The following is a 23,592-nucleotide window of genomic DNA, read 5'->3' on the forward strand; positions in this document are numbered from 1 at the left end:
TTTGTGAAACTTTGAAATTATTTTTTTTTTACATTAAATCAATCTTCTTTTTCTCCTTGGAAAGCTAATATCCTGGCCATAACAGGGAGCCTCAAGTTAAGTGGGAAGCACTGGTTTCAATATAAGTAGTGGTTTTTCTGGATAAGCTCATAAAAACACCACATCCATCACTGTAAGGCTGAGAGCAGAGGTCTTGCTTCATGAGAAACTTCCCATGGTTTTGAAGTGAAGGAGCCTACAGTAAGCTTAATTCTCATTTTTATTTGAGATCAGCATCTGCATCTGTCAGAAGGGCAGCAGTAGTTCTATTTTCCCCTGTGCATTTGGCTTGGCAGAGTTGGATGGGCAGCTTTGATTGCAGAGAGCTCCTCAATTCAAGTCAATATTCTGCATAGTTTGGTGCCCACCTATAGGTGTCCAGTTACAGAAGGGGGATACTGGTTTTGGTGTTGTTATTTTTTATATTATTATTATTTTATGTTATTCTGCTCATACAGGCCAGAACATGTATCTGAGCTTTTTTCTTTTTAACATTGACAAGAATAGAAATTGAAACTGCTGTTACATGAGAAATGCAAGAACCTGGCTATGGGTCTCATGGCCACTGTTGTTGGAAATGTGTGATTACTGCAGGGTACTTCTGAGAACAGAGGGAAATCTCAGTGATATACCTGGGAAAGTCATGGGGAAATGAGAATTAAATCCAGGAATTCTGATCCATACATAAGAATTCAGTGTAGCTGCTAAATTTGTGTGTACTTGAATTTCACGTGTGTAGGAGCTCAGAAGGAATGCAGAGGGGTGTGCAGGGCTCTTGGGGATGAAAACAATGATGTCCTTTATAAAAGTGCCTAGAAATCAACAAATCTGTGTGACTACCAGCTTTTCATCCTGCTTTTCCAGCAAGGGGCTGATGGTCTTACTGGTGTGCCACAGCAACTGCTGCTTCCACAGATTGGGCTGGTGTTTGAAGGTTATTCCATGTTCCTTAGCCATGATGCCTTCTGCTCCCATCTTGGCAAATGCCACCCAGAGATTCGTGTTCAGAAGCTTCCAGGTAGCTGACTTCAACATGTGAATAAGAGAATGGGAGCTGTGGCACTTCAAATGTTGTTAGGTGTGAACAGAATTTTAACTCTAAGGGATTTTCTTTTATAAGAAGGAGTCCCCAGAGAGTTGAAGCACCTCAGCCATCCTCAGTTGGTGTTCAGGGGCATTTGAGAATCAATATTCATCCTGTAGGGTGTGGAACTGATAATGCCCTCTCCTAGCTGCCTGTACATGAAAGGGGCTGCATGCAGCAATTCCAAATTCCTTTGATGCTTTAGCCAGGAAATGTAACAAGGTCAAGCTTAGTTTTGGACACTGCTGCTAATGTGTCCATGTGAGCTAATCACTGGGGATGGCTCTCCTTGGGTTTACTTCTCTTTTTTGCACAGCCATCCCTTATTTTAGGTAGGCAGGAGATGGGAGCATCCAAGTGCTTGGCTTCTGCTGTGTTAAACATTGCTGGCAAAGCAAATGAGAAATCAGAATTGTCAGCCAAAAAACCAATTGTAGCTCAGAGTGAAAAAGCAAATACACACTCCCCTTTGGCAAATCCAGTCTTTTCACATCTGCTTCAAGGGTTTAAGCAACACATGAACTCAGGTAAGAAAGGGCCCATAGAGCCTGGGTGACAATTTGCTGCAGTGTCAAGGGGGCAGCTGCACTTGGTGGCAGAAGTTATCACAGTGCAGGGTCAGGAGGTCTTTCCTTGGCTGAGATTTATCCAGGATCTTCGCTTCTATCCTAGGTACATGCTTCTAAATGGTCTGCCCACAGCTGTGGAAGACTGGAAATGTTCTTGGAAAGATAAAAACCTGTGAAGTGCCAGTAGTAGGCATGGATTGATGCTTTTGTGTGGTGTTTAGTTTTGAAAAGGTGAGCTGTGACTTTTGGGCAAAGTGCAAAATCACCTCAGTGGAAGAGCTGTGTTGTAAACTTGAAAGGGTTGTTGAGCAAAGGAAAGGAAATGAGTAGGGATTGAGTGCTGGATCATATTGAGCTGTGGTTAAATGAACCTTTGAACTGCACCCTCCTACGAGCTCCAAGGCCTGGACATTACAGGAAATGTTTTCTTTGGTATCTCTCTGGGTTTGTGATAGAGTCTATAGCAAAGTATAAAGATGTTGATACATGTGTTGAGTCTATCAGTGTTTATAATTGCTGAAATCACACTCAGGTAATGCAAATAACTTTTTTTCCCTCCCCCTGATAGAAGAGAATTTTTTTACTGATATAATTATAGTCAATATATGAAAGTACCTTGAGAGAAATCCATGCTGAAGCTTTTCTGGCAGCTCCCTTTGGACTGTTTTGTTCCTTATAGAAGGTTGGGAAGTGCAGGTCAGGTGCTGGGAGCTCAGCCTCCAAAATACCACTCAGCCCTCACCCAGATATTTTTTCAAGGCCTTACAGGAGCTGACAGGGAAAATCCATCTCTCTTTCTGGTGCCTCCAGACTTCATAGAAGAAAAGCAATTAATGTGTGGGGCCTGGTGTCTGTTAACTTTCATATTTATAGAGTGAAAGCAGTGTTTGGTTGTGATGATTTGGGAATGAATAAATTAGTATTAATAAATTAATAAGTGACAGTTTGCAAGATGTTAAAACACAGTGTCACTGGTGTATCACATAGTGATTCCCATGATTAAAGCAAAAATTGTGCAGTGGTGTTATCCAAAAACCTTTTGTGTAACCTCACCTGAAACATATTTCCTAAAATGCTGGTTTTTGCACATTTTGGAAGTGTCTAAGCCTGGGCTTCTGCACAGAAGGGTTTGGATATGGGGAGGCTGGAGTCTCTCTGCATCTTCTGAATGTGACAGCAGAGCTTTGGTAGTTGCTTCTATTGTGATGTTGAGATATAGGGGGAAAACATCCAACTTTTCCAGCCTTTCTGGAGTTCACTTGGTGAAGCAGGATCTGAGTGCAGTCTGTGTATAGCAGCTGTAGTCACTAACAGTCCCATCTGTGCAGAAGCCCCTACCTGGTCAAGATTAACTTGATCCCATGCAATTCACCCCCCTTGTGCTATCTGAAGGGCAGGATTTGCCCCCCAGTGAGTCCCCCAGAGCTGCCTGTCATTTCTGACATGCAGAGGATGTTACAAGTGAACATTTTTGGGATTCCAGCTGGGGTTTCCAGTTACAGTTTTTATATTTGACTGCTTTTGTGGCTGGAAACTTTTGCCAGCTGTCAACTTGGGAGCAAGTGGCAATCTGCCCTCTCAAGCAAATGCAGCCTCATGTTTATTTTCAGTTTTGTGTTTGTTATACTCATTGTAGGTTAAAAATCCTGGCATAACATCCTTGACCCTTTACTATAAGATATGTGGTGCTTGCCTGTCGTGGTTTAGAGGATGAACTCACTTGCTTCATGCAAGTGCAAATAACAGAAAGTCCTGACCCATGTAATACTCGATCAATTTAGCACCTTAGTAACCAAGGAGGTTTCACATGATGCTTTCCACATAATGAGCAAAGGGACTTTTGATGTGATACAAAGGCTGAGAGCAAGCAAGGGTGGCAGGAGATGAAAGGGAAGGATTCTTACCATGCATTTTCTTTTTGTGTCCCTCTTTTGTTTGTTTGTTTGCTCTTGAGCAGATTGAAAACATAGATGCCTGCCTGAGTTTCTTGGCTGCCAAGGGGATTAACATACAGGGGCTGTCAGCAGAAGGTGAGTCAAGATGTTGGTTTAAATTTCATTTTAAACGAGGAACCTGAATTACTGCTTGTGACTGCAACCAGCACACAGTGGAGTGGAAGGGTAATATGGATAATCTAATAGTTTTTACCCCTTTTCTCCCTATCTCATCATGAAAGGTAAGTAAAATTTATATCTAATCTCCATGCAGCTGACTTGTAAAAATAATCAATGAGACCAAATTAGAATTCAGTAATCTCTTTGGGGTTTTTTCTGTTAGAAAACAGACGTTTCTCATCTATAATTGGCACATTGATCAGAGTGTTGATCTGACAGATATTTGAAGTGAACTGCTGGCAGTTCGTTGCCTTTGAGAAAGAAATGTATTTCCTTATTCTTCAATTATTCTCTTACCTGAAGGACCCTGCTTTCCTCTCTCCTTTTTAAAGAAAGATTTTTTTAAAAAGGTTTGTTTCCAAATGCAAAACCAATAAAATGATAATATTTTGAATGAAAGCAAAAAGACATTTTGACCTCTACTAAATATTTCTGCTCTTGAAGGAGGGTAGAATTCTTCTGAAAACCAAACTCAGTGTACTATATTCCTTTTTGCTAGTGCATGCTATCTGTCAGGATATATGGTATTTTTTGACTCCAAAAATGTTTAACTGCTGTCTTATTAAAGGATAAAACAGATTTCTGTCATCCTCAGCACTAGCTTGCACTTACACTTTAATTTAAATAGGCTGGAAAAGCTATTAGGTCCAGTTGCTAAGGCAAACTTTTAATATATTACATGACATCTCCTTCAGTGCTTCACAGGACAGAGAATTGGTTGTGGGGCATCACATGAAACTTAAGTGAGATTTGGTGACTGAAGTCTCTTTGCAAACTTATTTTGAGGAGTTTAAAGCATCAAATCATTGATGTACTTTAACTTGTCTGTGAGTTCATTGCCTGTGTGTTTAAAACTGTTTTTTCTTCCTCTGAAGGCATCCCCTTGGTCAAACAAGGCCAGGAAGGATGTATAGGTGGGGGGGGCTGACCTTGCCTGGCAGCTGAAGCCCACGTGGGTGCTCACTCAGCCCAAGAAGGGTGGGGGAGAGAGTAGGAAGAGCAAAAGTGAGAAAATGTGTGGGTTTAGCTAAAGATAGACTTAATGAAGCTGAGGAAAAAGTTTGAAAAAAAAAATCCAAACAAGTGATGCCAAGGCAATCACTCACCACCTCCCATGAGCAAACAGATGTCCAGCCAGTTTCTGAGCAATTGCTGCCTCCCCACCTCAATTTTTATTACTGAGCATGATGTGCTATGGCGTGGGATATCCTTTTGGTCATTTGGTGTCTGCTGTCCTGGCTCTGTCCCCTCCCAGCTTCTTGGTCCCCTGCCAGCTTGGGCACTGGGGGAAGGCTGTGAAAGGAAAAGAGAAATCCTACAAGGGTTGCTCAGCAGTAGCCACAACCCTGGCACCTTGTCAACACCATTTTAGTCACAAATCCAGATCCCAGCACTGTGGGCTTTATGGTCACCATTTGAAGTGTTAGCTGAAGCACACTTTCTGTTATTGATGCTGAATTAAATATATTCCAGGGTAACCACTGTGGATGAACTTTATGGTGACAGGTGGTGTACACAAGTTCTATGTATGTACATACTAAAAAAAAAAAATCACACAAAATATAAAAACTTCAATAAAGCTACCACAAAGTTCAAGCTAGTGTTTTTTTAAAGAAGTTACTAAAATTGCAATTTAAAAAATATATTTTGTCAGTTTGGAAAATAGTTTTAAGAATTTCCTTGGAAGGTCCTCAAAAGGAGACCACCTACCTCACCTACTCTATGAGCTCTTACAAGCCACTTCAAGATGTGGATCTGAAATGTAATTTCACCACATTTGAGGTCATTTGTAAGAGTGGAAAGCAAAGTAGCAGATGTTTAGTACACAATGTTCTAATCTGAATATACCACAAGTAGTAGAAGAGGGGGGGGCAGATGTTGTTTGCCTCCTTCTGTGGCATATCCTGAAGTTGGGTTAAGACATCAATAATAAATCCTTTTCTGGTAAGAAAAGCTTTCAGGTGGTCAGCACAAGTACTGCCCACATTGAATGCCTCAGTAGCTCAGCTATAATCAGAAGGATTCTCATGCCAAGAAAAGAAAGTCTGAGTTAAACTTTGCTCAGCAGAAAATTTGTTTACCAGGAAATGATTAAAAAGAGAAAGCAACCGAGTCCCTGGTGTAAACCAGCTTCAAGCTTGGGTGTTATGTAAATATTGCAATAAATTTAATGTAATTTACCTGTCTAGACACAAAGCAAAACCTAAGAAAAAGAGGAGATTAGGTGATGGGAAGACTCTTGGTGGGCAGAGTTGGCAGCACGATGCTGAGGAAGGGACAACCCAATGGATGCTCATTGCTCTCCTGCAGGACTCAGCAGGAGTTATCCCATGGCTTCACTGATTTTGTATTTCCTTCTTTCTTTTATACTGTCTAGGAATTAACATATTAAATCATATGGAAGTTAGGAAGAAACCAGTAATGTTTGCTGCCAGAATATGGATGAGAACATTTACTGGCTCCATCACTAGTGCTGAAGGAGAAGAGTGACAACTAGAGAGGGGGAGTGGAAGGGGCATTTTTATTAAGCTAAAAGACTTGAATTAAACAATAAATTACATTTTTATTCTTAGTCACTGCTTAAGTGTGCTGAGAAAGGAGGCTGAACAGGAGAGAACACAGAATCACTTAAAATAAGAGTTCTGTAACCAAACCAAGCCAGGGTTTCTGTGCACATTGCCAAGACCTGCTAGGTCAACTGCAAATAACTTTGTTTACTTCACTGGCAGATCCTCATCTAGGAGGAAATAGAAGATAGTTATTGCTTCCAAATGGGAATAAACATTGAAGCCTCTCCAGGGTTGCTTGAAAACATGTATTTTTTCAATAGTGCAGTTTTAACATGGAGCATACAAATGACAGCCCTGTTTTCTGGCAGGATAGATGCAGGCTGAGGAATGTGTCCTGGTGCTTAGTTTGTCTCCTGCTAACCCATTTCCTGACCAGTCTGCTCCATGGAGACTAATTCTGGTTTTTCTGGTGCCTCCTGCTTTACAGAATTAGATAGAAGAAAATAAGCTTTAGAGAAGCAGGTACAATCAGCTTTACTAAACTTTTACTAAATAACAGTGACAGACCATTTTTCTTCTGCTTTGCTTTGATCTGTATTCCATACATCATGAGTAATTTATGATTTGTGAGCATTTCATCAGCAAGTGTTAGAGGAATCTCATACTCTCTAGTAATCTTCCCAGCAAACCTTTCTTTTCTCTACCTTTTTTTTTGTCCTGATTTTTTTTCCCATTTCCACTGAGTCCAGTGGACTTTTGGGAAAACAGAGAAGGATGATTGGCAAGAGCTGGAAGTTCCAGCTGTAGGTGGAACAAGTTGCAATGAAGCTATTCCAGGCTGGACATTTCCAAAGGGTGCATTTGTGGGGATTCTCTGAAACTTAAATCTCAGTTTCCTCTCAGATGTCTGGAGTCTTCATTTCAAATATACAAGATGAGTCATTTTGGGCTCCAAATTCAAACTGGGTGGGTGGCATGGCTGTTCGTATCTGAATTTATGTGTGTTTAGGCTGATGCATGGACTGGAGGGGACTCAAAGCAGGAAGGAGTTGAGGCTGCCCTGATGGGCAGAGCACAAAGAGGTTGAAATATTCTTTTTGTACAAAGTGCAGGGGCAAGTTGCCAGGTGAATTACCTCAGTCTGTCCTCAAGATAAGAGAAACAAAACTACCTCTGAAAGTCCTGTTTGAAATATTTTGCTTATAATCCAGAGGGAAAGAAACAGCTTCTTTTGAAAGGTGGTTTTCTTTTGAGGATTACTGGTTTTTTTTTTTTATCACCTTAGAAAAATGTCAAAAGCAGGTTTCTCTTCTGATAAATACAGCAGAAGACACACACAGCTATAGAAAGCACCAGGTTTTAGGTGAGTTACTTTTATAATTGCTTCTCAGTTCATACTGAAGTCCACGTTTCCAATTGTACAGAGCTTTGCTAAGTTTAAACATGCAGACCCGGGGTAATTTCTTTTATCTTCTGGCCCCTATTTGTTCAGTTAAGCTTCCCAGTGCCTCTGGCTCTGTTTAGTTATGTTTTGGCCTGTGATTAAGTGTTACTTTCCTTACAATTCCCATGACTAATTCGATTTCTTTACTGAAGATAAGGAGATCCTTTTTATTGTGCTTTGCTGTCTTTTGTGCCTCTTTTACCTTTTTGTCTCCTTCTGTCCCTGTCCTCCCTTGCTAAACACAGGAGGAGGCTGGGTTTGGGGCATGGCACTGATGGGAGCAGGAGGGGAATGGGAAAAGAGGAAAGAGAGAGCACTCACTGGGACCAGTGAAGGGATAAGCCCAGGAAGGGATTAATGTTGGCTGAAAAAATCAAGAAAGACAGAAAATGGCTGCTCAAGGGCCCTGGGATTGAGAATAATTTAAACAAGGGTTCAGGGATGGGAAAGAGCACTGGTGGAGGGGGCAGAATGCAAGGGAAGAGAAATGGGTATGGAAATTTAGGCAAGAAGAAAGGAATATTCTGTGTCTAGGTGATGAGCAGGCCACTTGCCTAATGTCTAGGAGGTCTTCCTAGCCACTTGGAAGAAGAAGTAGATTGAGGTAGACAAGGTGGTGTAGAAAGGGGAGCAAAAATTCAAGCCATGAGCTTGAGATTTGCTGGGTAAGGAGCTTAGGGTTAAGAACAGAGGCTTCTTACACAGCAAAAATAAACAACATGAGGAGAAGGAGGCAGGGAGAGGGAATAAAGCACAGAGCAGGGCCCATTGTAAAGTCAAGGCAACAAAATTCATCTAGAATTGGGATCAGAAATTCAAGTTTTATTCTCACCTTTGGGCTTGGCCACTCTCTTGCCTCATGACTTTTTCTTCCCCTTTTGCACTGGTCCATGTGGAAGGATTTAAAAGCATCAGACAACAGGAATTTTATTAGTTCAAGTAGTTTGTATAGTGGATGCAAAGGTTCAGCTCTTTGATGTGGGTTTTTTAATTAACTCTTTTATTTAGAAAAATAAAAAGGCAAAAAAGTAAGGTCACAGCACATTATAAAGGAATGTTGGCTGCAAGACTGAGTCAGCCCTCTTGCATCATTAATTATGGTAGAGTTGTTAACTCCAGGTACTGGTGTTTATATTTCTGATTTTAAATTTTCATATTTGACATTACCTAGCACAGGATGACTTCTAGTAAGTAAAATGTTTTTTATTCACTCTCATGCTGTCTTAAGGTACCTTGGGTATCCATGCTTTCTCTGTTGGTATCAAACTGGTAATTATCTGTTGAAATACAGCTGTTTCACCCACTAAACATATTTTCTATCATCAGATAGATAGATCAGATATTTTCTATCATCAGCATAGTGGAAACAATTAGTCTCATATTCCAGAAATTATATAATAATGTGTGATAACAATATTTTCCCCTCCTCATGCAAATTTAGGATAGAGAAATCATTTGCAGTGCACTGTGTTTAATGCAATCTGGTTGTGGGGGTTTTGTCTTGAATAATTTACTTTAAAGGAACCATTTAAGGGAATTTTTGAAGCACACTGGTGTGAACACACAGACTCTGGGGGAAATGTGAGACATCCTGAAGTCACCATGGGGGAGAAATTATTTATTTGTAACTGGTGTTCACTGTTAATCAGCTGTAATGGTGGTTAGATGTGCAGGAAGCCATCTGTATCCCAAAGGAATGGGGTCCAGACCTTATTACAAAGAGTTGGGGAGAACCAAGGGACAGGTGACTGACGAGTGACTTCTGCTCATTGCCTTGCAGAAATCAGGAATGGGAATCTAAAGGCCATCTTGGGCCTTTTCTTCAGTTTGTCTCGATACAAGCAACAGCAGCAGCAGCCCCAGAAACAGCAACCACAACACCATCCATCCCAGCAAGCTCCCCCAGTCTCCCAGCAAGCAGGGCCCCCATCCCAGTGCCAGGGGGGGGCACCCCCAGTGCCGGCTTCGCTCCAGACTCTGTGCCAACAACCCCTGCAACCTGTGCAGCATCAGTTCAAAGCACAACCAGAAATGCAGTCAAGGTGGGGAAATTTCCTTTACATGCTTTCTTTTCTCTCTCTCTCTCTCTCTTTTTTTTTTTTCCCTTATTGTTAAAGGTCTTCCAAAGCCAAAGAAACTCTCTAATTCTACTCTAGAATAAAAGAGTGCCTTGGAAATGGGATGCTGTGCAGCAATTGACTTCATGCCTTTGGAAATCAAACCCAATGTGCTTGAATATGTTCTCACTGCTGCAAATATGCAGTTCAAGGGGTGTAAAATACCTGCTACACCACGTAACAGTAGTATTTTATGAGGATGTTTTTCTCAGTATTCCTTTTTTCTTCTTATTTCTACTCTCTAAGCATGGATATCATTGCCACTGCAAAACATATTTTTAGGACATGTGAAAACCAACCTAGATTTTCAATTTAGAAGAATGTCAGTGCTCATGAAGAAGTGGAAGGCTCATGCTGAGGTAAAAGAAATGAAGCACATCATGGCCAGAGACAGTCACAATCAAATTTTTAGGCTTACTGATTGAAACCAATAACCTGATGGCTTATGCAACAAACAGGATACAGATAAACAGAGGGGGTCTTTTTCCCTTGAATATCCTGAATCCTATGGGTGCTCTTCCCAGGGGAAAATAAAAGGAATTCCTGGTGGCAGCACCACTGTGAATGCAGGTGGAGCCTTCTGCTTGCCTGACCCTTCCACTGCTCAGAAAGGAGGGAGGGTTCCAGTGGCCAGAAATGGACAGGATTAAAGGCACAATTAATTAGTTATGAAGGCTTCTTTATTATTAAAATATCTCAAATGAAGTTAAGGTTTCTTTCTGTTAAAATAACATATTAAGGTGAACACCAGCTGAAGTGCTGCTTCATGGGGGATATAAAGAGTTTAGATGAAGTCTCTCAAGTGAGACTCCTCAGAGTTTGTTTTTTTGCTCACTTGGGGCTTAAACAATACTTTTCTATAACTGAAAAGGTTGCTACAGCATGTATAAAAAATTAATTGCTGTAAAATAGAGATGTGAGTGGTCGTATTTCTGTGACCTTTCTGTCAAAAACATGCAGAGATGCATGAGAACATTTGGATATTGCTTTGATATTTCCACAATGTGGATTGTGCTCAGTTTCAAATAATTTAGAAATATCTAAAGTGAAGGAGTTAAATGTGATGTGTTCTTCGTGTATACTAAAGTGAAATTGCTCTGAATCTGCCAAAATGCATACAAAAAAAAAAAAAAAAAAAAAAAAAACTAAGAGTAATAAAGTTGGGGTTTGCTGCAGAATCACATGTTCATTACTCTCTGAAAATTAATTTCCCATTTTAAGAGTTTTGACAGAAAGTTATACTTAGGCAAGAAACTTTTCCTTACTGTGATATATTCATAAAATCTCTTTCCTCCTTGAAAGCTAGTTACTAAATCTAGTGGCTTGTAAAAAAGTGACTTTGTTCAATGTTATCTTCCACTTTTTCTTTCCTGTCATACAGTGCATCTCCCAGGGACTCATCTCAAAGCAAAATCATCCGATTCACTCTTGGTCAGAAAAAATCCTCTAGGTTAGCACTTCTTCATCTTCTGCAAAGCATGAATAATCCCCTTGCAATAATTCTGAATGCATGTTTAGGGTTCCTGTTGAAAATAATTTGTAACCAGGTGGTTTACAAACAGCTGAAAACATGAGATGGATTTTAATTTCTGTTGTTTCAAGGTGTGTAATGCATTTTGGCTCGCCAGAAAATAATTTGGTTTTCTTGTCCTGATGAGCTTTTGCTTCTGAGAACAAAACATGGTTCTGGGAGTTCTCTCCCCACTGTTCACATCTGAATTGGCTGTATTTAGGTCTGGGTTTTTGAAACTAGCATGAGGCTAGTGTCTTGGCTAGTAAGGGGAGCATCATGTGAGCCCAAAGAGCACCAAGGGCTCTGTCTCATCAGAGCTCCTGTGCTCCCCAGAGCTCTGAAGCTGAACACATCTGATCTCCCTGGAAATGATTAATAGGGATTTCAGTCAAGCATTTTCCTGAATCCCAGCATGAATTGCATGCCAGCTCATATGACCATCTCATTTCAGTGACCATAAGAATTGCTCTGTTATTAAAGTGGTTATTCATCACTATTATGGATTAAAATGTTTTACTATAAATTTTAATATAGTTACACAGTGCTACATTAGACTGGACCATTTTTCCTAAGCCTCTCAACTGTTACTTATGATTTTTTTTTTCAGCTTGGCAAGTTTGTAGAGCTTGTTAGTTCTGCTGTACCATTTGGGTTTATTTCCCCCCATGTTATTTCTCTCATGACAACAGTGAAGGGCTGCAGTGTAACCCTTGTTAAAATGTTCCATGTTTGCTTTCCATGTTCTAATTATGGCTTGACAGTTTGTATTTGCCTACAAGAGGTGCTGAAAAGCAGTAAAGAAGGGTGAGCTCAGTACCTTATCTAATAGAAAGAAGATGGACACCTCTCCCTGAGCCTGGTTTTTTTTTTTCCCCTAGGTTTTACAAGCACTGCTGTGAAATAGCCCAATACAAAAAGCAGGGGCTTAAAATCAGTCAGTTAAACTACAGAGAGCAAAGAAAAATCTAAGAGCAATGATATCTTCTTCAAGAGTGTTTTTAGCACTTTTTTTTTTTTTTTTTAATTCTCTCTATGTTGTTATTGGCAGTGACAACCCTGACTTGAATCAAAAACTTGTCACTTCTTGAGTGGTCACATGGTTTGAGTAGCTTTATTTAACTTAAGAAATGTGACAGATTTGCTAAACCTGTGTGGGCATGTGTGGGGAACCTTTTCCTACCCATCAGTACAAGAAGATGATGCCTCTCCTCCTGCCAAGCCTTGCTAGAAAACTCCCCTCCCAGTTTTGGGGGCTTCCTGCAGTGCTTGGTCTCTCCTCACTTTGTTTTATCACCAAGTAGAAACTTTCAGCTGGGGCATCTTGTGTGTCCTTCCTACCTGGAGGAAACTTTCCTCATTTCCTACTAAGGGACAAAAATCTTAGTGAATTTACTCATCTTGGTGACTTCCAAGTTGTTATGAAGAGTGTTTGTCCCCACCTATTTTTGCTTTTTCTGGTGTAGTTTCCTCCTCAGTGGAAGAAGCATTTTTGGGTGTTCTCTTTTACCCCTTGGTGCAGTGAGGAGTAGGTACAACTTCCTAGCACCCCCCAGTGTTGATAAGGGCTGGATAAATGATGAGGCTCATCTAAAAGGCTTCAACAAAATCAACCTCAGAACCATGATATGCTGTGCCAGATCTGTTTCAGTTTCTGGTTTCAGTTTGTAAATTAAATTTTTGGGTTTGTATTTGAATGGTACCCTTATGTCTTATCCTCTCTTGAGCTTTGAAAGCATGTGCATGCAGCTGCTGACATTTTGTCTCTTTTTTTTTTTTCATGTTTCTTTTCATATTTCCTATTTCTTCAGTGGTCTTGGAGCAGTCAATTTATTTTGGAAGCACTGCCAGGCTCCTTCCTGGCTTCTCTTCTTTCCCATAGGCGATGTGGTTGGTTGCACCCTGGGATGGCAACTGGGACTTCTTCATTTTAACCTGTTGTCAGCACAGGTTATTTAAGACAATTAGATTTTTGTGTTTTATACAAAGAAGTTTCATAAAGATTCTCTCATCCAGCAAATACAAAGACATCAAAGAGCTGTCCTTTTCAGTGCTACTGTAGATGGCATGGACTGGTTCTGTCTTTTAGTCTCTAATATGATGGCCTTACTTTGCAAAATAGCTGTTTCATTTAACTCTTCCATAGGCATTTTGAGCAGCTACCAAATATTGTGATTTTTATCTGAAATGTAGAAATACACCAGTGCACAAAATACAGCACAAGCATGGAAACTTTACTTACAGTCTTTGACACTGAAGGACACAAACACATCCTGAGATGTGATGCCAGTGGCTTTCCTAATTCTGCTGGGCTTCGTAGAAAGGTTTTTGCCCTTCCCTTTTGCCTGAAAAGCATGAAAGTATCATCCTTCCCTGTCCTCTTACCCCAGAATCTAAACTATATTATTTTTTCTAGGTAGACAGTTGAATCTTGTAAATACAGTAAGGAAATGCTGGAAGAAATTGACTCAGTTTAAACCAGAGGTTTATGCCAGCTCAGTGATAACGTGGTTGCCCTAGGAGGGGGAACTTAAGCATTGTGTGGTTTTGTAGGCTCATATAATTAAGCCAAGGTGAAATTTTGCTGGGCTTGGCTTTGCAGAGCAGAGATGTGATGTGTGTTGCTCCAAGGGAGAGGGCAGCCCTGTTCTTTCTCATTCTTTCCAAAATAAAGGTAGCCCTTGTGTGTCTAGCTAGTAAGTGTCCAGCAATCTGGTTGAAGAACAGTTGTGTCTCACTTAGCCTTGTTCCAGTGGTTTTGCTCCACTCAATTCACTTGCAACTATGTCTGTTTTACAAAACTGATGGCAAGTGACCATTTTTTCTGCCACAAACCAATTCATACTGTATTTTTGCCATCTATTTTTCATTTAGGATGTTCTTTTATTTGTCTTGTAAAAGACCGAAGACCCCTGTGAGTATGGATTAGTGGTATTGATCCTTTTCTTTTCAGCTTATGCATGGTATTCCATACTTTCTTTCCCTGAGTGCTTTTTAAATATATCTAATCTTACTATAATTCTTCCATCAGACTTCCAGGCCCCACCACGAGGGTATCCACTGCAGGCAGTGAGGCCAAAGCTCGTGGTTCTCTTAGTGCCAACAATCGACGCAGCCAGAGCTTTAATAACTATGACAAATCCAAGCCTGGACTTCCCCCTCCAACACCAACAAGTAGCAATGACAAAGGTAAGTGTCTGAGATTTGGATATTCTTCCCCTTTTTTTAAGTAGTGCCTTCCCTGGGAGGAATTTGATTTTTTTATTAAGCTTCAGAAGTTCTCTCCAAGCTCTCTGTTGTAAATGGGAGATTTACAGTTCCAAAACCAGCAGGCTTTTCTTGAAAGAAGTATAACCCTTCTTTAACTGAAGTTGTGAATTGCTGTCCTCAAGGTACATACAAAAAAATAGCTTCCAGAAAAACTGGCGCTGGTGAAAGTTTTTTTTTCCAGTTTGCTTCAAACACAGATAAGGGGGAGTGATTGAATCAAAAAATGTTTGGATGGGTACTTTGACGGGAATGGAAAACAACTATAAAGATTTCTTCAGTGTTTTAATGAGTAATAATAACAACATTTGCTCTCCTATCCCTTAAGTTACAAAAGTATATGATTTAAATCTGATTTTGAGAATTGTATAGTGTAGGGTTTGAAGGCAGGAACATATTACAGTTTTATAAATCTTGCATTGGAGATGTCTAGGGCAGTGGATCAGAAATGCTAAGGACCCTGTTCTGTCTGACCAGCTGCTTTTTTTTTTGGAATGACATTTACTGACTTTGTGTCCATTCTCTAAGCGAGCAACCTGACAGCATTCATTAGCTTGAGTCTCTAGCTCTGAGCTGTATAACACAGCGTTTACCCAGCTGAGTTTTGGGGGATGTGACTGGTGAGAACTGAGCAAATCACTTTTGTCTGCTAGGGCCAAATTGGTGGTGCAGGCTGGGGGCTAATTCTGTATCCTTAACAAAGTCACTGAGCTCATGAAGAGAAATCAGCATTGGGTTTCAGTGCCAGCTTGCAGTGACTTGGCAGTCCTGCCCTTTAGGCTGAAGTCTCCTTGCTCTCTGTGCAGAACTTCTGTTAACAGTAATGAGGATTTTGCTTGAGGGGAAAAGTACTGGTCTGGTTCAGCTTGCCTCTGGTTCTCCTGCTTGTTTCTTTTCAGGAAACTGTGTTTTTCCTTCTCTAGAAACTTGTCCTGTGACTGCATGTTGTTAGATTGTGGAATGTTACCCCATCTAGCCAGTACAGCCCCAAACCTCATTAGAAGATGAGGGCAATAGAGGATTCTCAGCATCCTCCAGGGGCATTTGAAGTCACCTTGATCAGCCCTTGTATAAAAAGAAAAATTGCATTCACAGCTGAATACTCTAACAATTATATTATTAATACACTAGGAAATTAGCAATTATTACCTTGCTGAATCCATGTTTTAAAGGTTCGCTGTAAAAACAGCATTGATTTCACTGTAACATCACCTTGGAAGAGTCATCTCTTAATCTGAATTAGATCTGGCTTCCCATTAAAAGAACAAATTGACAAGCTAGGGCATGGCAGGAGAACAGATGAAACCTTGTTTTCCTGCATGGTATCTCCCAGTCTCCTCCTTGTCAATACTTCCCTCTTTTGCTCCTGTCCCATCACTGGAGCTACAGGGTGGGATGTGCCAGGTCCTGAGGGATGTGTTGGTTGGCTTGATGCTCCCTACCTGCTGGTATGGTGTTAGGTGAAGCTGAAGAAAGACATTGAACTATCTTGGCTTTTTCTCAAATACTAAGTAAGGAATGTGAATTACTGGTTTCAGCCTTAAAAACAAACAAAACAAACCAAACAAACAAAAATAAACAAAAAACCCCAACCAATCAAACAAAAAACCCCAAAAAAACCCCAAATCAAAACCAAAAAAACACAGAAAAAAAAGAAAAAAGAAGAAAAAATCCCCAACCCTGTCCTCAAACATACAATTTGTTAACTGAGTAAGTTAAATATCAGCTGCTTTTAGGCAGATAATTCTATGCCCCTGGTCCTCATTGTAACCCATCTCTTCAGAAAGATAAACTGGTTGCTGAGGAAGTGTTCAGGCTCATCTGGTTCTTATGAATGTTACAAATGGGTGAAAGACACAAGGTTGGGTTTTCGGTTGACAGCCTACATAACTTGGATTAAATATGCAGAATTTTGCTCTGGTCACAATTTGCAGTCATAAATTATGGTTTAAAAAAGAAAAAAAAAAAGTAAAAAAATGAGGACTTATGTAAGTTGAACTTGAACTTTCCTTAATATAATCATGACACAAAGTTGGTCTGCATCCATGAGAAACAAAAGCAGTTGGTCTGACAAATTTTTGGCTTATTTTAAGTTAATTGTAACACTGCCAGATAAAGCTTATTGTCAAAGTGCTAAAACAATCCAAGTTTTCTGACCCATATCCTGTATTTTGCCTGAGGAAATGAGAGTTATATGACCATGTTGTGTGCCAGTCTTTGGATATTTTCATCTCTTTACCCAGAACTGGATCTGTTGCATGATTTTGGAGAAGGAAATGGGAGAAAAAGAAATCTTGCAGTTTTGGCAGGAGTGGTCACTTTGTCATAGAAGGTGGCCTCCAGTCTATGACATCTGAATCATTTCTCACAAAGTAGGTTGTAATTTTCAGCTTTTATTAATCTGTGGCCTCCAAATGTGAATTGTCTTGTTAGGCAGTCATCTGTGTCTTGTGGCAATGAAAGTGCATTAATTGACACAGAAATTGGCATTAGAGATGAAAAGGACAGGAAATGGAGCATGGAAGGAATAGCTAGCTTCTGGAATATAAATAACCTAGATTTTTTGAAAGACTCCATTAAGCAGTTAAGGATAACGTGGACACTTAGTTGAGTCTTTGGACACAAGCTTTGAGGTTAGGGCATGAGAGGTTTAACTTGCTTTTTGGTTTATACCTAAAATTCTCTTCAAACTTACAGGAATTTCAGTGCCCTCATTCCTCATGTCCTAAATAGTGGTACATTTATTTATTGCCCCAGTGATTAGCCATTTATAATTGTAGTAACATTCTAGGCAGGGCATTTTAATGTGTGGAATTGCTGTTACAAGCTTCTTTTTCTTCAGAGAAATGCAATTAAAGTCTTAATTGCATGTTGTGTGGAAATAATGAGCCACTCAGGCTTGTGATTTTTGATGTCATCATAACCCCCAAATACAATTGGAGTCTTTTAATTCACTTCTGAGTTACCAGGGTTATTTAGTCCAGATATATATAAGTACACCTTTGGTTTACTCTTGTGCTTTAATGTCCTTTGGCTGCTTCCTGAGGTCACTACTGAACAAATCCAAACTGTCACAAACATTTCCAAGGAATGTAAAGAAGCAAATGAACTTTGCATTTCTGTGCCTGTGTGTAAGCTGTTAGTTACTACTCATCTTGAGGTTCCACATTACCAGGTCTTTCTAATTGTCTAATACAAATGAAAAAATAGCCAAATTCTGCCTGTGTAATTTGGAATAAAGAAAGAAAACTATTTGTCCATGGCAAGAAGGAGCAGAATTGTGTCCTTGGTAGCATCAGGAATGAAACTTGAAGCATTCAGCTCCTGTAAAGACTTTGATGCTGTACTTCTCTCATGGATTTATTTCCATGTTTTTCTTCACTACAGAGGTTCTTTTGACACATACTTTGAAAGCATTCTCCAGTCCTGAAAAACTGCTTGGGTATTTTTGACTGCCTCTGTACACCCTCATGTATCCCCTGTCTCCACTGATCTTCAGGAATCTCCCTTTTCATTTTTCAGGCTCAAAAATTTGGTAGCATTGTTTAGGAATATTCTGCCTGTTATTTCCTGATTTGTATCCATTGGCTGTACAATCTCTGAACTTCTAAAGCTATGGGAAACATCAGCTTAAGATGCCATCACCAGGATGTTTATAAAGTGATACAGTAATGTATCACTTACATTCTTCCTTCTTAATTTGCTCTTCTACTTTGTTCTTAATATTTTATTTAAAATAATCCTACAGAGGGCAGTAGAAATCTGTGGGAAAATGTCACTTTTCCCTTGGATTGAACGTTAGGTAAAATGTCAGCTAAAAAAGGCACTTTTAGACTTGGACCTTTTCACATGAAATTAAGTGACATTATATTATTAAGTGACATGTGTATTATTGTGAAGAAGACAGTCCTAATCATATGTTTTTTTCTTAAGTAGGTGGTATTAGAAAAAAGAAATAAAAATACTATAATCACAGAGAATTGTGCACTTAGATGAAATGAATCCTGTTTTAATAGCAGTGCTCTTGCAAACTTCCTTGTACAAGTCTCGTGAGAGGGTTCTAAAACCAGATCCTGCTGAATCAGCTGTAATCCCAGCTCTCTGGATCTGTTTCCAGATATGGATCTACCACACCAGCAGGAGAGTAACAAAAGCATCTGCTCCTCTGCTTCATGCTCCTTTTCTTTTATTTCTATAGGATTTGGAGTAATCCCTTTTAACAGGGAAAAGAGTATATATTTAATGGGTATTTTCACAAGGATACAGTGGTGACAAGAGGCAAGGGGTACAAGTTCCTTTAGGGGAATTTCACTGCCCATCTTACATATTAATTGTAATGTCAAAATACTAATTTTAATATTAATTTCAATTAAACATTGAAGAAGTTTGTCCAGAGAAGTGCTGGAAGGAATGATCTCCAGAGATTTTTTCCTAGACTGCTCTATGATATCTGGAATTCAAATGTATGGTTTCCTAGAGTGCTAAAAGGATACTGCACTTTGACTAAACAAGTATCAGTGACTTATTTAAGGGACTCTGGAGGAGAGAAAGAAGCAAAATTGAAGTGTGCTTCAGGACTGATATTTCTACCTGTTAAAAAAAAAAAATAAAATCTAATTTTTAAGTGTCCTACATCCCTGCCCTTAGTCAAGTGTTCTTAAGTGTTCTTCCCATATTTTGATACCTTGAAATATTATTGCCTGTTAACATTTTTAGGTAGAAACTATATAAGTGGGAAGAGACACTAAGGTATTCCACAGGCTGATGGGGGGATTTCTTTCCTATAACTTTTGAGCTTTCAAAATAGGACTGAGGACCAAGTTAGTAAAATGTTTGCAAGGAAACGTAACCCCCATCCCCCTGAACAAATCAGTCTTGGGGTATGGTTACACATGCCAAACGTTTGCTAAAAGTGTGGGCACTTTATATGTAGGCAGTTATATTTATCAGGACAGTTCAGGAGGGCACAGCATGTCTGGTCATGGTTTCAGGAGGAATGACTCTGCCAAGTGAAATCTAGTGAGCTGCAATGAGATTTTCCCAACTAGACAGATGAGAAGCCACATGGCACTGAGTGCTGGAGGGCTCAGAGGGCTGCTGAGAGAGTCTGTAATTGAAAATAGAAAAGGTAAAAGTGGTTATCCAGAGGTTTTTTTCTAAGGTAATCTTTTATTTTACTGATATAGGTTTTCATGTGTTAAATCCTTATTTATTTATTTGAAGTCCTCTTATGTCAAGAGTAGAAGATCCTAAATCTGGAACTGAACCACTTGTAATTTCTCAAATGTTTCATATGAAATCCTTCATTGATATAAAAAATAGATATTACATAAAAAGTGGGAATCCACTCATAGCTTGGTTCTGTGTGATACTGAGCTTGTCTTGAACTAAACATCATTTAAAGTAATTTTAAAATGTCAGGTATGGATTACATCAGCCTCCCAGATTCAGTTTTAAAATGCTGCTTTAGAAAGAGAGAGAAAACCTCTTGTTTTGTTGATGGGGATGATGATCAAACATGGAGAGGAACCCTGCATTTTTTTTGGAAAAACTTTGCAGTTTCGTATTTAATTGGTTGTTTTCTGTTCTTTGTCTCAAAGAAAGACTATTGACAAAAAACTTGAAGGAATGAGATTTATAGTATTAAGGATTCTTTATTACCTTGATAAATCACATGCAAGTAGCCATTTGTTTGGAATTTTATATTATCCCAGTCAGACCTCAAACTGGATACAAATTTGAAGGATGATAATTAGCCATGGAAAGATAATAAATTGGACTCAGAATTACTCAAAATTTAATATTCTGTTCAGACAGAAGTTACAATTTTGGTTTAAAAATTACTGAGTGATATTCTTTGAACCATATTATCTTTCAGATCAACTGAGATGATCCTAGTTGTTTTCTTGAATGAAAAATCTTTCATTAAAGTGCATGAAAATAGAGGCCAAGCCCTCTCCTATAGCTGCACGTAAAAACAGATGAAATATTTGGTGTCCTGAAGGCTCCCTCATTGAAACCCACATGTTCTGCTTAACCTCATGCAGTTTTTCCACTCCAAATAAATCAATAATAATAAACTGAGATAAAACCCAGGCTTTTGCCTGTATGCCAAATAATAGTATAAGAATTAAAAAAAAAAAAAAAAAAGAGTGGTGAAAAGACAGCTCTGAGGCTTGTGAAGCACGATAGAAATTCCTGCTAGAGAGTTAACATTTTAATTTTTTTTTTCCCATTTATAGTAGCATTCAGCTTCAAAGCCTGAATGTGACAGCAGAGGCTTTTTCTGGCTGCAGGTAGAGGGAAAGTTATCATGACAGCTATGGCAGGGGACCTGAGATGTCACCTTCATGTCCTGTGGCACTGAGCCAGCTTGGCTGGCCAAAAGTTCCTGGGATAGCTGAGGGGTGAGCTGCTTCCAAGTGAGCCCATTCTCATGCTCAGTGCTGCCTCATCTCTTCCTTTTCCTGGCCACAGCAAAGTCATTCCTTTCAGTATTTAATGGCTGAGATGACCAGGATAAAGTGGGACATTAAAAGCAAGCAGAGCCATGAGCTGTTTCTATGAGGTGAGGGTCAAGTTGCCAGCCAGAGTGGGAATGTTTCAGTGCTGGGCATGTTCATAGCCAACCTGTGAATTCATTTGTGGGTGAACACAAAATGTGAACTCATTTCAGATTACTATTGTCCACTGGAAGAAAGTTAAAATACAAAAATTAAGTGCATTGCTGCTCTTCCTTGATCTCTGTCCTGTTTTTAACAATCTTCATATATCTGAAGACAGTGTCACTCTCCTCTTCCTCTGCCTCTTCTCCCTCTTTCTTCTCCCTCTTTCTTCTCCCTCTTTCTTCTCCCTCTTTCTTCTCCCTCTTTCTTCTCCCTCTTTCTTCTCCCTCTTTCTCCTCCCTCTCTTCTCCCTCTCTTCTCCCTCTCTTCTCCCTCTCTTCTCCCTCTCTTCTCCCTCTCTTCTCCCTCTTTTTCCTCTCTTCTCCCTCTTCTCCCTCTCCCTCTCCCTTTCCTCTTCCCTCACTCTTCTTTTCTAGACTAAACAATCTCTATTATTTTTCAGCCTTCTTCTCATAGGTTCTTTGTGATCAATCTCTCAGATGTCTTGATGATCTCCTCTGGCCTCTTTCCAGATTCTCAGTCTCTTTTAGAGGGCTGCCTGGGCTGGCTGCAGAGCTTCACCTGAGCCTCATTCAGGTGTTGAGCAGGACAGAATAGTTGCTTTCTTTGTTTTATACTCTCAATACATTCCTGACTGGCATTTGGTTTTCCTTAATGTCACATCAGAGAGGTGTGCAATTGCCATCTCCTCTTAACTCCTGTTTCTTTTCTGTGGTACTGCTGCAGAGCTGCTTGTTTGACATTTTAGATTTACGTGTTTAATTTCTCCTTTCTAAGCCCAGGACTTCATTGAATGAATGTAATCATATTGACTCAGTCTAGTTCTCCAATCTATCAAATGTATTGAGGCCTCTGTATTCCCCAAACATGAGGTTACTGGCTTCTGTCATAAGGTGATCCTCATAAGAGTCATTAGTGTCAAACAAAATACTCATCTTTGGGTGATTTATATATATATATGTATGTATGTATAGGGATATTGTTTGTTATATATATAGGGATATTGTTTGCATCCTTTCACTTTTCTAACAAAACATATTTTTGAAAGATTGGCTCATCTTAGTGAATCTTTAGAGACATATCTGTGTTGGGTCTGTGCCCATAAAACAGCTTAAAGGCTGTCAGAATCTAACAAGCAGTGTGACATATTTAGAGGACAAGCTACAAGTATGCAGTAAATCAAATTCATGCCTTATTTTACAACTGTTCAACTGACTGAATTTGACATTTAAAAATATGTCCTCTTTTACCTAAACAAAGGCTGGCTGAAGGCTTCACTGGGGCTGGAGCAGAGCTTTACAAGACCACAGAACTTTGCCATAGTTGGTATAAGCTTCAGGAATATCTAAAACAAGCCAAAAATTGATTTAAATAAAGTCTGGGAGGAACAAAAAAACCCAAACAACTCCCTAAACCCCTCAAAAATAGAATAAAAAATTAGCCAATGATGTGCTCTTCACTGTATATTTCATGAGGAGAGAAATCCTGAGCTTTGAAGTAAAGAACAACCTCAAGAAGCAGCTTCTTGCCCAGTGTGCATCTTGTGTTGGTGACAGTGGGACCACATGAATTGATACCAGCTAAAGAGCTGGCCCAGCATTTCATGGCCTTTACAGTTCCTAGATATCTCCTTTTAAAATAAATATTTACATTTTCTTGTAAACTTATTACTGGGTGAATTCTGCCAGAAGAACAGCTATGGAAATGAAAGTTCACTACAAAACCCTAGGAAAGGCTACAGCACTGGTGGTCTGTCCCAGGGCTCTCTAAGTGCCATTAGGTTTCTACCACACCTACAGAAGTCTCCTCACCTTGGGTCGGAGCATCCTTCAGCCTCTGTTCCCTTCCACTTGTAGCTTCTTACTGAGCCTTTTGCCTGTTCCTTGTCTGTAACCAAATACACCTGAAGAATCAAAAGGACTCAACACGTTTTTTTTCTTTAAGGTTTTACTTATATGATGCTCTTATTCTTCCTTGAAGCAAGCTATGGTTTTGCCCTGTCATCTGATAAAGGTTCAGAAGCACAAAAAGGTGTCCAGCTTGGTGATGTTCCCTTGATGGTGCCTGTTCCATCAGGGGATGGGGAAGTTTCAAACTCTTTTTTGTCCACTCCTATTGCCAGAGCTTTGGTAACACACCTGGATCAGGAAGTGTAGAGTAGTTTCACTAACTAGAGAGAGGAAATTAAGAAGACCCAATTATAAATAGGATTATGTGTCAGACAGCTGGTTTTGCTATAAAAACATGATGAGTTTCCACCTATTTATGTCTGTTTGTATATAGATGTAAATATCTGTGATGGTAGAGTGCTG

At 39.6% G+C, this 23,592-nt stretch overlaps 1 protein-coding gene across 1 annotated transcript in view; it reads left to right on the top strand.

Annotated features, from left to right (window-relative positions):
* NAV2 (neuron navigator 2) overlaps window positions 1-23,592 on the top strand; it is a 197,132-nt gene that overhangs the window by 68,059 nt on the left and 105,481 nt on the right. The window contains exons 4-7 of the mRNA XM_030450955.1: window positions 3,650-3,722; window positions 9,541-9,802; window positions 11,259-11,327; window positions 14,419-14,576. Coding sequence (XP_030306815.1) covers window positions 3,650-3,722; window positions 9,541-9,802; window positions 11,259-11,327; window positions 14,419-14,576 — 562 coding nt within the window. The remainder of the gene's footprint in view (window positions 1-3,649; window positions 3,723-9,540; window positions 9,803-11,258; window positions 11,328-14,418; window positions 14,577-23,592) is intronic.

Source organism: Calypte anna, chromosome 5, assembly GCF_003957555.1.
Source record: "Calypte anna isolate BGI_N300 chromosome 5, bCalAnn1_v1.p, whole genome shotgun sequence".
NCBI classification, from domain to species: Eukaryota; Metazoa; Chordata; class Aves; order Apodiformes; family Trochilidae; genus Calypte; species Calypte anna.